This window comes from Vigna radiata, unplaced genomic scaffold (genome assembly GCF_000741045.1).
Source record: "Vigna radiata var. radiata cultivar VC1973A unplaced genomic scaffold, Vradiata_ver6 scaffold_43, whole genome shotgun sequence".
NCBI lineage: Eukaryota > Viridiplantae > Streptophyta > Magnoliopsida > Fabales > Fabaceae > Vigna > Vigna radiata.
This window is the reverse complement of record NW_014542924.1, coordinates 556768-572420: the sequence shown is the minus strand read 5'-3', so window position 1 is coordinate 572420 and position 15653 is coordinate 556768. Positions and strand designations below refer to the sequence as shown.

General features: G+C 34.5%; 1 protein-coding gene across 1 annotated transcript; it reads right to left on the bottom strand.

Annotated features, from left to right (window-relative positions):
• Positions 1 to 14721: 14721 nt before the first annotated feature.
• On the bottom strand, positions 14722 to 15363 carry LOC106752689 (protein FAR-RED IMPAIRED RESPONSE 1-like). Its single transcript, XM_014634424.1, has one exon. The coding sequence runs from the start codon at positions 15361 to 15363 to the stop codon at positions 14722 to 14724; it is 642 nt and encodes a 213-aa protein (XP_014489910.1).
• Positions 15364 to 15653: the final 290 nt, after the last annotated feature.

The window sequence follows — 15653 nt, the reverse complement described above, 5'->3', positions numbered from 1 at the left end:
CACGTGCCCCATGCTACTCGGGTCAGAGCGTAAGCTAGTGATGCTTTCGGCTACTGGACTCTCGCCATCTAGGGTGCAGCATTCTATGCTGCTTCGCCTAGCAGCACGACACTTGTATAGCCCTCCCACAACCCCGTTTTCACGGTTTAGGCTGCTCCCATTTCGCTCGCCGCTACTACGGGAATCACTTTTGCTTTCTTTTCCTCTGGCTACTAAGATGTTTCAGTTCACCAGGTTGTCTCTTGCCTGCCCGTGGATTCAGCAGCAGTTCGAAAGGTTGACCTATATCGGGAATCTCCGGATCTACGCTTATTTTCAACTCCCCGAAGCATTTCGTCGCTTACTACGCCCTTCCTCGTCTCTGGGTGCCTAGGTATCCACCATAAGCCTTTCTTCGTTTGAACCTCGCCCTTAACTTGAAGGCTATGCCATCCTAAAGTGCTGCTAGATGGAAGGATCTTATCAACGTCCATGAATGAGACGTTGATACTAACATTTTCATGTGGCACAATGTCAGTTTGACACGTGACAAATTTTTTATTTGAAAAAATATAAAAAAAAGTAAAAAAAAAAATAATTAAAAAATCTTTTAAAATTAAAAAAATAACAAGCTGACACGTGACACACTCTTTAACTGTGTTAACTAACAGTAAAAATCTAATTGTTTCAATTTTTAAAATAGAGACTCATTAGATAAAAAAAAAGTGAGACAAAAATGACCGACTATCTGAATTATTAAACTTTTTTATTAAATGTTTGTTCATAAATACCTTAAATGTATATAATTTCTAATTCGAACTTTAAATAACGACTAAAAAAAACACACACACAAAAAATAATCTGCTTACGGTCTCTGAAACAAAAATACTAGTTAATGTGTCTTTTGCTCTAACTTTTCTTTAAGGAACCGTTTTGCCCAAAACGTTCTTAGACGTTATTAATAAAATAACTTTGACTGATAAGTTTACATGGTTTGCTTTTGCTTACTGTTTAAGGTTCATCTTTTGAAAAATTCAATATCGATTTGAGCAATTCTTCTCTCTTTTAAAATAATTGTCAAACAAAGAAAAATTGAGACCTACATCTTGAAATTATATTGGTATTTTCAAATGGAATATTGTAGTTAATTAGTGATTCTTGATATTATAAAACAATAAATATGCACACGAAATTTTATTTTATTAAATTAATTTTTGTAATTATATTAATGTATTTTATATTAAATTATTAGTGTAAAAATATGAATTAACTAAGTTGATAAACTATTTTTATAGAAAAAACATAACATATGGTGACATTTTTGAAAATACATTTAAGAATATATTATGATTTAGATAAAAACTTAATATGAAACTGTCTCACGTTGAAAGAATGATGTGTTTAGAGGTTTAGAGCTTCTCAATAACCTTTGACAAACCTTTGTTCGACATTGTTGCTACAATAATGACATACGTTCAAATCACGATCTCAAGTTCCTCTCATTATTGTAGCAGAGTAACCTATATATAGTCTATTTAATGAAAATAAGTTACGATTCCTATAGGAATAGTCCCTTATTACAACTTATATGCTACGATTTTCAAATATTAAAAAAAAAATACTTATGGATTATACTTTATCCTAATAGATTATGGAATTTTACTGTAGTGGTAGTGGATTATGTTTCTTATTTTCAAATTACCATTTATTTATAATTATTATATAATTGTGATAATGATCTTTGGTAATGAAAGTAAAATGTTAATAACTGTAAATGAAATTCAATCTTTTATATATATATATATATATATATATATATATATATATTGTAATTTATTTATCATTATATGTATATTTATGTATATTAATTACATTATTTATAGTAGTATAGAGAAGTAAAAATATAACAGTAATTTATATAGAGAAAGTAAGACTAAAAAGATTAATTTGTAAATGGATGTGAAATAAACGAATAAATAATTAAATTAACTTTGAAAGAAATTATTACGAAATTCTTAAATGAATTTTTAATATACGCAGAAATTAATTCTGAATTATTAGTAGGAAATAGACGGAGTTAAAAGAAATAGGAAAAATGCAGTGTAAATATATATATATATATATATATATATATATATATATATATATATATATATATATGTGTGTGTGTGTGTGTGTGTATGTATTTTTTAAATTAAGATATAGATACTTTTCGAAATGAATTTATGTAGTTATGAATTAAAAATACTTTTATTCAAACAATATAATGATTTCCTTTTGGGTAGAAAGAACAGTTATTATGGAGATTATACAGAAAGAAAGAATGTAAAAAAAATAGGGTTTCCACAGGATGTTGACTTGGTTCTGTTGGTTTATTTTTGTCGGTTGGTGATAGATGACTTTTATATAGGAACAGAACACTGTCCTTTTGGAATGACTAGAAGCCTTTAGTTTAGTTGCCTCTTCTTTTGACCCTCACAAAGTGAAACCTTGCTGCTTTAAAACACCTTTTCTTTTTCTCATTTTTACAATGTGTAACGAATCCCCAGCAACTTTTACATAAGAAAATAATATATATATATATATCTATATTTTTTGTATTTCAGCAGGAATATAGTCAACACATAAAAATTATTAAAATAAATTTTAGTTCTATGAATAAGTTTTACACTGAAAAAAATGTTGATTTTAACGGAGATTATTAACAAAGTTTATAATAACTTCCAGTAATGAACCGGATTAAAATTTTATTTCACACCTCCTTTCTATTTTTCAAAAGTTGAAAACACAATTTATTTTACTTTTTCTTTTTTTATTGCGTCCTATCATTCTCAATCTCATCTTTCTTTTCGAAGTTCATCTTCACACATCCAAATTCACGATTTAATCTTCATTTTCTCCTCTCTTTCTCGGTTTCATAGCCCCATCTCAATTGTCTCCAAAAGTTTTAATGAAATCGAATTAAATGAATTGTTTATTTCTTTATGAGTTTTATTCGTTTTAAAATGCATATATTAGTTATTAGATAATAATAAGTAATAATTGTGTTTTAATTAATATAATTTGGAGATGAAAAATCAAAATGTGAATCTTATAAGTTGTAATATCTAGTTGACATGTAAAATTGTAGCAGCACAAGTAATATACAAGTGTTTCGAGATGGATTAGACAAGTTTTCACATCAAGTAGTCAGACTCCAACTAGTCAATTTCAAATCTAAGTGTTGTTCGGCTTGAGGAACCTTTTGTGCATTCAAACTACTCGGATGGTAGCTGTAGAAGATATTCTTATGCTAAAGTCAGTGGGTGACCAATGGAAAAACATTATCTGCTATGCATATGTTGTGTATAATGTTGTTAAAATGGATTTAAACCCGCGAGTCAATTCAACCCACCATGGGTTTCGGGCCAGATTGAGTTAAAAAAAATCAAAAAATTCGATACAAGCCAATTTTAGATCTATCTTATTAAGAACCCAACTCACCCGGATTGAACCTATGGTGAGCCTAGTTGACTCACCAACTCACCTAAATTTTTGAAGTTATGAAACCCTAAACTTGTAAATGCTCTCATCTCATAAGTGATTTTTGGAAACCCTGAAGAAGTTATTATTCCAATGAGCAACAATGCTACTGGAAGTGGTCGAGATGGTGATGATCCTAGTGTTAATTAGGGTGGTGGCAGATGTTAAGCCCTTGGCAAGTGTACCAGATCGTTATCAAGTAATATATAAACGGTAAGTCCGAGTATCGTCTCCCAAAGGACTCTTAGGCCTTATCTTTCATGTAAATTGACCTTATAAGACTTGTAAAGAAATACACTTGTGGTTGAATGCAAAGAACGAAAATAAACATGCAAATGCAAGTGATTCAATTGGCAAGGAAAAGATATGGATGAATGGAGTTGTTGGGGTTTACAATTTCATCTTATCCACTCTCTTATATCTACTCTTCTTATTAAATTCGCTTAATTATCTAATTGCTATGCAAACTTTCTTAGCCTACCCTATACCCAATCTCTTGGCGTAAAGAGCCTACTATTAATTACTAGTTTACTATCTCTAGTCTCCTTGAGTAATTAATAATGCATTAACCACAGAAGCAAAATACAATTGATCATCCTACCCCTATCTCTAGGCAGTATTACTTAATCAAGGAATTCCCTATCAGTTCATGACTTCCCCGTACGTCTCCGTATCGACAAAGGAAAATATCATTTACCGGATGAGTTAAACGATAAAAGCATTAAGCATAGATAAGAAACTCAACAATTGATAATATAAGCACATGCAAGCATATGACTAAAACAAAAATTTCAATATAAGAGAGTTTCAAAAGATTACATTGTTCCCCAACAATAAAGGGTTTAGGTCACCATGGACATGGTGAAACTAGATGAAATTAAATGAAAGAATGGAAGAGAAAACCCTAGATTTGATAAAGTGGAGCCTAAGCATCCAAGAAATCTTCTCCAAGGAGTGTAGAACCGCTCTGGACTTCTCTGCTTGCCAAAAGAATACTTTGAGGGTCGCTCTGGAGCTATTTATAATGCATAAAAGTAACAAAATTTAAGCTTAGGCCCAACATTGCACCGCTGAGCGCCTAAATTGGCTGCTCAGCAGTTTGCTTCCAAGCCGTAAAATCGCTCAGCGGTCCAATATGCCGCTCAGCGGTGGCCCTCTAATCGCACAGGACGCTCAGCGACACCGCTTGAGCGAGAAACAGTGAATGCACCCTCGAGTCTGGCGCTCAACGGTGGAATTTGGCGTTGAGCGGTGGACTTGACTCCTCTTTTCTTCTTTTTTTTTTCCTCTTTTCGTGAGTCTAAGTCCTTCTTACTTCACTTCCATCTTCAATTCTCATCAAAACCCTGCAAAATAATGCAAAAACAAGCATAATATCTCTAAAAACAACTTTTGACTCTCATGTGACTCAACTAAGTGTTTTACTTGATTCTAAGCTCATTCTAGGCGATAAAGGGTGTGTTTTGATATCAAATTTAAGCATAAAAATAACGGTTTTTAGACCGTTATCAGCAGACATATTGATTATTCCATTGCAAATGGTGTTTCTATGGATTCTTTGTGTCTCAATAATATTGATTTAGCATATGGTTATACTGGACATGGCACTTATGCTTAAGTGGGTGGTGTAGAGGTTATTGTTCTTAGTGATTGTGAAGAAGATAATGATCTCTTGGTATCTCCTCTAATTGCATATAGGAACAACCAAAATGATGCTATAGATGGTTATTTTGCACAACCACCTGTAATGATATACTCAAGATCATAATTTTGGTGGAAATTCATGCTTGGGACTCTTTCCCAATAATGATGATTTTAGGATGTCTTCCCTATGGTCTTTTTCATAAGTTTAATTTGTAATCAATTACATAATTATTGTAATTGATTACGCGGGCGTCTTTTTCACATTACAAGCAACTTCAATAAAATACAAATTCACTATAATCGATTACGAAAGGTATATAATGGTAAAACAAATGAGTGTAATCGATTACGGGCATTCATAAGTGATTACCAGAGGGTTTTAACCATGGAAGACATCTTGTAGTTAACGAAAATTGTGTTTGATTAAATGATTCCTGGTTTATATTCATCATAATGTAGGTACAGTACAAGGTAGTGGACTAAATTAGTAATAGAAAATAATTATGAATACAAAGATGCAAAAGTTATTGACGAAATTGACATGTCTCCTTATGATGACCTTTGTTGCGGTAGTAAGAACATTTTTTAGGTTTATCCCAGCTTGGTTGATCAATCTCGTTATGGATTCTAGTATTAGTTGGTCTTCCCGTTGCCTTATCTCGCATTTGAGGATTTGGTATGAAATTTGAACCAGTATACGCAAACCAATAATTTTCCTTTTGTAGGGGGGAATTAGACTTCACAAGTCTTATTTGTGTTGTGGAGGTAGTAAACAAGATTGATAAATTTTGTTAGCGGTATATGAGAATATGCACAAATGGTTATGACATGATGACAAGGGAGGCAATTTTCTTGAAAGTGACAACAACCACTCCATCATTCTTTTAATTCGATGTTATATGAATCTAGATGAAGGTGATATTGGTAGGGGGTTGAGATTTCTTGGACGTCAAATTCATAATTTTCTCTATCATAATAATGGTCATGATAAAATGCCAATTGTTGTTGATTTTTCTGAAGAACAACAATAATGTCTTTTGGATATTGATGGGCTACTCTTAACATGGATTCAACTTTTAAGCCTCGTTCAACAAACCATGAACATGCTCCCTTTAGCAATGAGTTCATACATTTAGCAAGATTTATGGTCATGGGATCGTATCTTCTACCCCCGTCAAAAGCCTTAGACCACTTTTCTAACAAAATTTTATCAATTCATATGCTACTTGCTAGGGGAATTGGATCTGAGTGTGAAATATTTTGCAGTTAAAATGGGTTACTTGACCTTGTAAGCTGTAACATTAGAATAAATTAAATATTGTAAGAGTTAGTGCAGAAAAATTAAAAAGTATTTTGGTAGCAAAGATGAGTAAATTATTACCCATTTTAATGAATTGTCTTTTGAGTTCTTGATTTCTGAACTTGTTATTGAAATTGGAGGCCAGATGATGTATGCAATAAATAGAGTTTATACCATCTGCTTCCCAACCAACTTCTCCTAACCTTAAGGCTGACAATATACCCTTGCCTCTATCAATTATGATGCAAAGATTTTGCTATGGGATAACATACTCTCGTAGTAATTCAAAAAACCATATCAAAGTCTCTTTTCTTTCTCCTTCGACTATGGAAAATGCTAATGGAAAAAGGTTTTGACTATTGTCTTGAGCAGTGATCGTAGTGAGCAAAGTTTCTTGATATTTACTCGTTAGAAATGTTCCATTGACTTGGACAATGGGCTTAAAATATTTGAACCATTCTATGCAAGGATCGAATGACCAAAAAACTTATTCCATAATATAACAAGATGTGTTCGTTACTTCATCAACATTGACTGGAGAATCGGTGCATTGGACAGTTGTGCCTAGATTAAAGTCTTAGACAACTTGTAACCATCTCGGAAGATTATTATACGATTCTTCCTAGTCACCAAACTCTATTTCAAGAGCTTTTTGTTTTGCTATCCATGCTTTTTTGTATGACACAAAATACCCAAAATGAATTTTCATATTTGCAATCAAACTTTTGATATGAATTGATGGCTTGGTCCTCATAACATTCAACATGATAAAAACTAAATGGTTTGAATCAAGATTGGTATGGTCTTGAAAGAGTAGTGTTGACAAACAAGTGTGAGGTCCTTTGATCTTCTTGACTTTCCAATAATGTCATACTTTGACCGCAAAGGCCATTGACAACCATTATTATAGTGTAGGCATTGGGCTACGTACAGGTCTCCATTTCGTCAATAAACTTTACATTTTTATATTCATAATTATTTTATATTATTAATTTATTCCACTATCTTGTATTGTACCTATATTATGATGAATATAAACTAAGAATCATTTAATGAATCACAATTGTCATCAACTACAAGTTGTCTTCTACAACCAAAACGTTATGGTAATCGATTACGAATGTCCATAATCGATTACACTCATTTGTTTTACCTTTATATACTTTTGGTAATCGATCTCAGTAAACATGTAATCGATTACAGTTGCTTGTAACAGGAAAGAGACACTCGCATAATCAATTACAATAACTATGTAATTGGTTGCAAATTAAACTTGTCTAACTTCCCAACTACTTTAGGGTTAAGTAATTAATTACCACTGTTCGTAATTTATTATAATGCGTTGAAATTGTCTTGAGAGATACAACTTTAACTTTCTACATATGTAAGACTTGAAATTGTCTAGAATGCACGATTTTTTCAATGAAGTCGTGTGACTCCACATAACTTGACTACTTTCGTAATTTTTTTGAAATATGTCTATTCTCATATTTGTCCATTTTTTTAAAAAAAACTTGTTTCTATCTTCAACTTTGAAATGGTAAACTGTTTTTTGAAAGTCTATATCTCGTGTCCCTCTTCTCTTCTTTTAGTGGGTATTCACATGTCCTTATTTTTTAACATTGCTTTTCACTTTCTCAATTTCGGACACCTAAGATCATTGCTTTTACAAACCAATGTTTGTCTTTTTGAACATATTTGTTTTCTTAAGAACTGTGCCACCTTCGGTCTCTACTTCAGAAATGGATCGCGATATTCCAACAACGCGTTTTTGACAATGCCACGTGTCACTTTCTAATTGGTTGCATTAATTTTTTTTTAATTTGAAAATCTGATTTGGATGGATTCAGTAGTAGTTTCCGAAACTGCCCCTGCCTCTGTCCAGAAGACTTCCTTCCCACTCCTAGGGATTTCATTTTGAAATATTCATTCTCTCTCCTTCGCACTCTTTTTTTCCGTCGCACTCTCGTTGTCTCTCCGTCGCACTCTCATTCTTCTCCGTCGCACTCTCGTTGTCTCTCCTTCGTACTCTCTTCTCCCTCTTCCATTTTCAGGTTTTTGATTTTGATTTCAATTTGTGTGTTTGTTGTGTTGACTGACTGCCCCTTTGAGTTGGTGTAGAGATCGTTTCTCTGTGGAGTTCGTGGTCTGCTTTAACCGGTCTCCTTGGAAGGTTTGTTTGAAGTTTGCGGTTCTTTCTTCGTTTTTGTATGTAATGGCTTCGACCCCTGACATTGGTTCTTCCAACAAGGTATGTACTTCATTCGTTTGACGTATTCGTTGTGTCTTTTGTTGGTTATTTTGAAGCTCTGTCGTTATGGGTTGTGGGTTTTTTCGCGACTTAATACAAGAAATATAATTTTATTTTCAGGTGCAGTTGTATGTTCGACATTCAATGAAAACCAAGTTTATTGCTAGATTGAATGAAATTATGACTAACAAGCAGAAGGCTATTATTTAACAAACTCCATTTCAATGGTTTTTAGAACTAAATGATAACATTAAGCTTGGTAGGAATATTCTAAGCGATTTATTAGTTAGATGGGTTGATGAGAGGAGTGGTTTTTCTTTTGGAGAAAAAAATTGTGGAATTAAAGGAATTAGATGTTACGTTAAGCTTAGGGTTAGGTTTAGTTGGTTAGCAGATTAACTTGAATGAAAAAACACTTAGAAAAAGTGATTGTCGGAAGCACTTTGCAAAAGGAAATAGAAAATATGAATTACAAGTTATATATGACTTTATTTTGAAAAAACACATGAAGTTGCCTTCAGTAGATGTTTGTAGGCTATACATTTTGGTAGGAATTTCTGAGGTATTGTTACGCAATCGTACCAAAACAATATTCCCAATTTTGTTTGAAAAAGTTGATAAAATAAATGATTTGGGTAGGTTTTGTTGGGGTCGTATACTATACCAATATCTACTTAGTAGTTTCAGCAAAGCTTGTACAGCTTGGAATGGAGGAAAAGGTGCAACGACTGTGTATGTGAAAGGTTGTGTGTACGTGTTCCAGGTAAATCTTTTATATGGATTGTTTCATTCCTTGAAATGTTTGAGTTCATAAATGTATAATGTTTTAGTGAGCATTTTGTGTATACTAATTATGGTGTGTCTAATGTATTTCAGGTTTGGTTTTGTGATCGCTTCGTTCCTTCTAATAATTTAGTTCATAAATACCCTAGAATTTTGCATTTGATGAATGTGAATGTAGGTGACAATTTCATAAAATCTACAATGGAGATGGATGTGGTATGTACTCAGTGGTTTTATTAACATATTTGTTTTAATGATTTAATTTATACAATGATGTTTTTGATGAATTTCCAGACGTTTGATGATTATGGTGCATCAATGACAAAAATGAGTCAGCCATCTGTGAGAGCATCATTTAATCCAGCTGGAGAGGAAGAAAGGAAGAAAGCACATTCAAAGTCAGCAACTAATAAAAAACAGAAAAAAATATTGATGATGGTTTAGATGGTGTTTTAGAGGAACAAGAAGTTGAAATTAAAGCACTTGAAGAAGAGTTGGATGCATTGAAGACTGAGTTGCTTGAGGAGAAAAATAAATATTATGGTGGTTATAGTACCCTATGTAACCAACATGAGAATTACAACAACTTTGGACGTGAGGGAGAAGATTGCAGAAATGAAACTGTTATAAAGTTTTACATGCGCCGAAAGCGATTCAAAAGTGTAGTTTGTAAAACTCCGTACACCGGATATAGTCCCAAACTCTAATTATGGATAGTTGTATTACTGTAGTATTTTGTAGAACTTTAATTATGGATATTTGTATTTGAAACAAAGATTTGGTTTATTAATAAAGGAAGTGGTTGTTAGCAAATGCTTATTTGAATTGTTATTCCAATATTCATTCCATGTGTTGTTTAATTTTCATCCTTAGTTTTTCTTAACAAATGTCCAGTTCTGTTACCCCTATATGTAGGGAAGACCCATTGAGGGTGTCTGTAAGTTGACAAGTGAGTTGATGAACAATTTTGACAGACCTGAAGCTGTTGTAATTGATTACAGAGAAGTTGTAATCGTTGACCTGTTTGAGAAACTGTTTTTGTACCAAAACCTCATGAGTGCTACCAAAGCCTAGCTTAATCGCTCCCCAAGAGCCCTTTATAGTGTGTCAATGCAAGTGTAATCGCTTACATGGGAATGGTAATCGCTTACCATTGGTAAATTGGCCTTCAGTACCAAAAGTTCAAGGGTGCTACCCAGTCTTGGCTGATGAACACCCCACGGTCTGCAGGACTGTGTTTTCAGTGTTTTTTGAACTGGTTAACCATGTTGGCCATGGTTAATGGTGTGCAGAAGAAGTATTTTCAAATTAGGTCAGTCCTTTGTTGATGGAAGACCAAGTATAGGTCATCCTGGGTTGATAGGGGAGGCCCTTCACTATTGACACATGTCTGATGCACCTGCAATCGCTTACATGGGTTTGGTAATCGCTTACCATTGAAAAAAATGGCCTTTTGTACCAAAAGTTCAGGGGAGCTACCTAGTCTTGGCTAAACAACTCCCCACTGTCTGCAGGATTGTGTTTTAAGTGTTTTATGAACTGGCTAACCATGTTGGCCATGGTTGAAGGTGTGTAGAAGAAGGATTTTCAAGTTAGGTTAGTCCTTTGTTGATGGAATACCAAGTATAGATCATCCTAGGTTGATGGGGGAGGCCCTTCACCATTGACACATGTGTAAACCACCTGTAATCGTTTACATGGGCTTGGTAATCGCTTACCATTGAAAAAATGACCTTTTGTACCAAAAGTTCAGAGGAGTTACCTAGTCTTGGCTGAACAACTCCCCACTGTCTGTAGGACTGTGTTTTGAGTGTTTTGTGAACTGGTTAACCATGTTGGCCATGGTTGAAGGTGTGCAGAAGAAGGATTTTCAAGTTAGGTCAGTCCTTGTTGATGGAAGACCAAGTATAGGTCATCCTGGTTGATGGGTGAGGCCCTTCACCATTTACACATGTCTGATGCACCTGTAATAGCTTACATGGGCCTGGTAATCGCTTACAATTGAAAAAATGGCCTTTTGTACCAAAAGTTCAAGGGAGCTACCCAGTCTTGGCTGAAGCACTCCTAAAGTATCTGCAGGACTGTGTTTTCAGTGTTTTGTTAAGTGGTTAACCCTGTTGGACATGGTCGAAGGTTTGCACAAGCATAATTTTGAAGGAAGGTCATTCCTTTGTTGATAGAAAACCAAGTATAGGTGATCCTGGGTTGAGTGGGGAGGCCATTGACCATTGACACCTGACTGATGCACGTGTAATCGCTTACATGTGTTGGTAATCGCTTACCAGTGAAAAATTGCCATTTTGTACCAAAAGTTGAGTAGCGCTACCCAGTCTTGGCTGAAGCACTCCCTCAGCAGGATTGTGTTTTCGGTGTTTTGTTAATGGATGATTAATGGAATACTTCTAGTTGGATTAGTTCAATATTAAACAAACGAAAAAGGGCATAATGAAGTGTATTGAGTAATGAAAAATGATAACAATAATTAAAGACACATACATTAATAGAAAAACTTAACAAAAGTTCATGGAACAACAACTTTAGAAATTAAAAGGTACATAAATCTAAACAATGAAATCTAAACTAAGAAGACGATTGTCGATCAAACTGTTTGTGGAAGTTAATAAGTTCTTGCTTAATGACTCCAACTCGATTTTCAATTTTGTCCAATTTATCGCCCACGAACGACCGGAGATCTTGTATTTGTTTGATTACTTCACTCAATGTTGCAGAAGAAGAATGTTCTGGAATTGGAGAGGGTTGTCTTTCTTCGTGCTCTTCATTACCAACATGTGGTTCTTCATTACCTTCTGATTCTGCATTGTCACCATCTTCTTTGTAAACCCATATTCCTTCAGCATTTTTTTCATAACCAAATGATGTTAAAACATTCAAACCAATCCTCTGTTTAGACTTTACTTGGGTAGAAGGATCAGTTTCTGTAGGGACACCAAAGTGTTCCATGAATGTGGTAATTAAATGAGAATATGGTAGTTGGGCGTTGTCCCTTGTAGCCCATTTCATCCTGTTTCGAATGACATGCCCTTAGTTAGTCTGAACAGAATTCATGAGTGCCCACATCAACATAATGTCCTCCTCGGTTGCCTGCGCAACATTCGTTGAACGAGGAAATAAGATCCAACAAAGTACATAATGAAGTATCCTACATTCAAGATCTCATAGGATTTGAATTCCCCAGGTTCAGAAAATGAGTCATCAAGATATTTCCCTTCGAGGATTGAATGCTCAAAGAAATGTGTAGTGAATCTTTCATATTGGTCGTCGTTGGAGAACAGTTCATTACTTGTAAGTGGTTGCGAGAGTGGAGGGGATGGCAGTGGTCGATTTCGAGGTCCACCTATGGAAGACGAAGCCCTGGCTTTCTTATTGGCGCGAGCTGCCATTTGGGGATATTTGGGATATTAGGGTTTACTTAGGGGTATATAAATGGTTTGTTGTTGATCGTTATGCTTTTGATAGAGGGGAGTAGGTTACAATCGTATTTAAAATGAATGCGTTAGTGGGTGACAGCAAAAACGGACACGTCGTCATGGTCTGTAACACATAGAAGGATGTGAAACGTGGTCTGGTATCAAAACTGTCACCATTTTTGTAATCGATTACATTCAGAGTGTAACCGATTACTACTGCAATGCAATGCCTAATACAAACTTTGAAGAATTCATCCCTGTACATTAAGGACATCAACATATACACCAATAACAGAACCATATAATCTAATAACCATATACATCAACATTGTGTATTATCAAAATTGTTATGAACAACAGATCACAAGGACATAAATCCAACTGAAGCTACTTCAGATAGTTGGGATGGTTGATGCATTTGTGTTGAATATTCCACGCCTTCTTGGATTTCTGAAATAGTGGATGTTGTGGTTTCCTGTGTGCAAAATGTAGCACAGATTACAAACATGTAAGAAAAGTAATTAATATTTATAGTAAAACAACATGTGAATAACTCACATTTGGTTGAATAGTTGTTGTAGCAGAATTTTTCCTTGAAGCTGTTTTCCTTTTTTTAGTTCAAGTTTCAATGGATGACTTCAATCTGTTAGTTATCGGTCGTCCTTTTCGCTTGACTGCAACGGGACTACGAACAAGTACATCACTAGTTCCACATGTATTGTAGGATGGAGTATCGGTCACAGGATTCTTATACCTTAGTTGTCCTCCTTCATTTATGATATTATTTTTCAGTGACGAAGTCAAACCAAATTTCTTAGCAAGACATTTCAATTCTTTTCCCAACTCAGCTGAAGCACATTTAGATTCATATCATAGAACTGCTTACACAACGACTAGTATCTTTGCATCTTGGGTTCCTGCTGTAAAGAACTGTAAGTTGCTCGAATAAGTGTGTGCTTCCTTCGGATATTTTTTCTCCAACGTCGAAAAACATATTTGGAGGGGACATTATGTACATTTTCTTGACCGAGAACTAATAGGGAATGATGACATAAGATGCCTCTAAACTCAAACAATAGGCAAGAGCAGCTTGTATCGTGTGTAAGAGGATCAAATTCAACATGATAATATTTTGCTGCACATTTTCCATCTGACATGCACTCCTTTTATAGTGTACTTTTTCAAAATACAGTCCATGACCGTGTCTTTGATGAAAGAATTCATCCTCGATCGAAACTCATTTGTACTTCCTCAATTTTTGCATGTGTGTACTCATCTTGAAACTGTCTCTCAATTGGTGATTGAGACCCACATGTAACCGTGGTATTCAAAGAGGAAAAGTCAAATTCTATTTCTTTTTGGGCCTTGAATTTAAGGGCATTATCGTACTGAATGACATTGCTGAAGTGTGGTACTGGAATTAATAAATCCATCAAAGAAAGCATTCATTCCCTCACTTCTTTAAGTTGTCGACATACCAGCCCAAAAGTGATTTTTAAAATAACAAGGGACCCATTTTTCTCTCTCTTCATATAGATTAGATAGCCATTCATTGTTTTCTAAGCCATGTGTGAAAAGTAGTTTTTCCCAAACAATGTCAAAGTCTATTGTACTATTATAGTCATAGACAAGCATTTTGATATCACTTTTGATACCAACATAATTTTTAACCCTTGAAATTTTTCAGGTATCTTTTTCATTATGTGCCACAAACACCATCTGTGCTTTGTTTTCGGGAAGACTTTTTTAATTACATTTGCCATGGCCTTACATTGATCGGTTACAATACTGTCAGGTGCCTTGTTTCCCATGCATCATAGCCAACATATGAATAACCACACAAATGATGATGTGTCCTCAGATGAGAGCAATCCACAACGAAGTAGAATGGATTGTCCAAGATGGTTAACGCCTACAAATGGAATAAAAGGCATGTCGTACTTGTTTGTTAAGTACGTTGTGTCAAAAGATACGACATCACCGAATTCCTCACATGCAGCTCGGCTTCGAGCATCTGCCCAAAATACACTAATAATTCTATTACCTTCATCCATTTCGATGTCATAGAATAAATCATTATTGAGGTCTCTCATTTTTGAAAAGTGACGTAACAGTGCTTGACCGTCACCCTTCTTGCATAGTGACCTTCTATGTTGACCGATGAAGTTCCTAGCATCTTGCTCCATAAATTGCATATTCTCATATCCACCAGCTTCACCAACCATACTCATGAAACTCTTATTAATGCGCACACCGGCATCATCATTCACTTCCAATGTGTGCTTCGCAAGCATGTTCAATTTTCTATTGACACGTATTAGATTGGAGGTTTGTGGACAAAGCTCATGACTGTGGTCTAGAGCTACAGTCCTTACAAACCATTTGTCATCTTTACAGGCAATTGTTATTCCAGCAAGGCATTGATTAGTCTGACTTGTTGAGATTGTTGACAACATAAACTCTATATCAAACTAGTTTTTGATGATGACAACATAGTGCTTAATAACAGTACACATGTTCCGGTATTACATGTTCTTGTTCTGAAGGGTTTGTTATATCTGCTGAACATGTTTTGTTGATTTACAATGTATGTTCTTATGATTGATTGAGTGTTATATTTGTGGAACATGCTTGTATTGAAATGTGAAATAAAATGTTTTTTATTACTGCACATTTCTGAAAGAAAAGATCACAAGCACCTTATGAACTTATATTTGTTGTGACAAAGTTCTAGTCCAGTCGAATA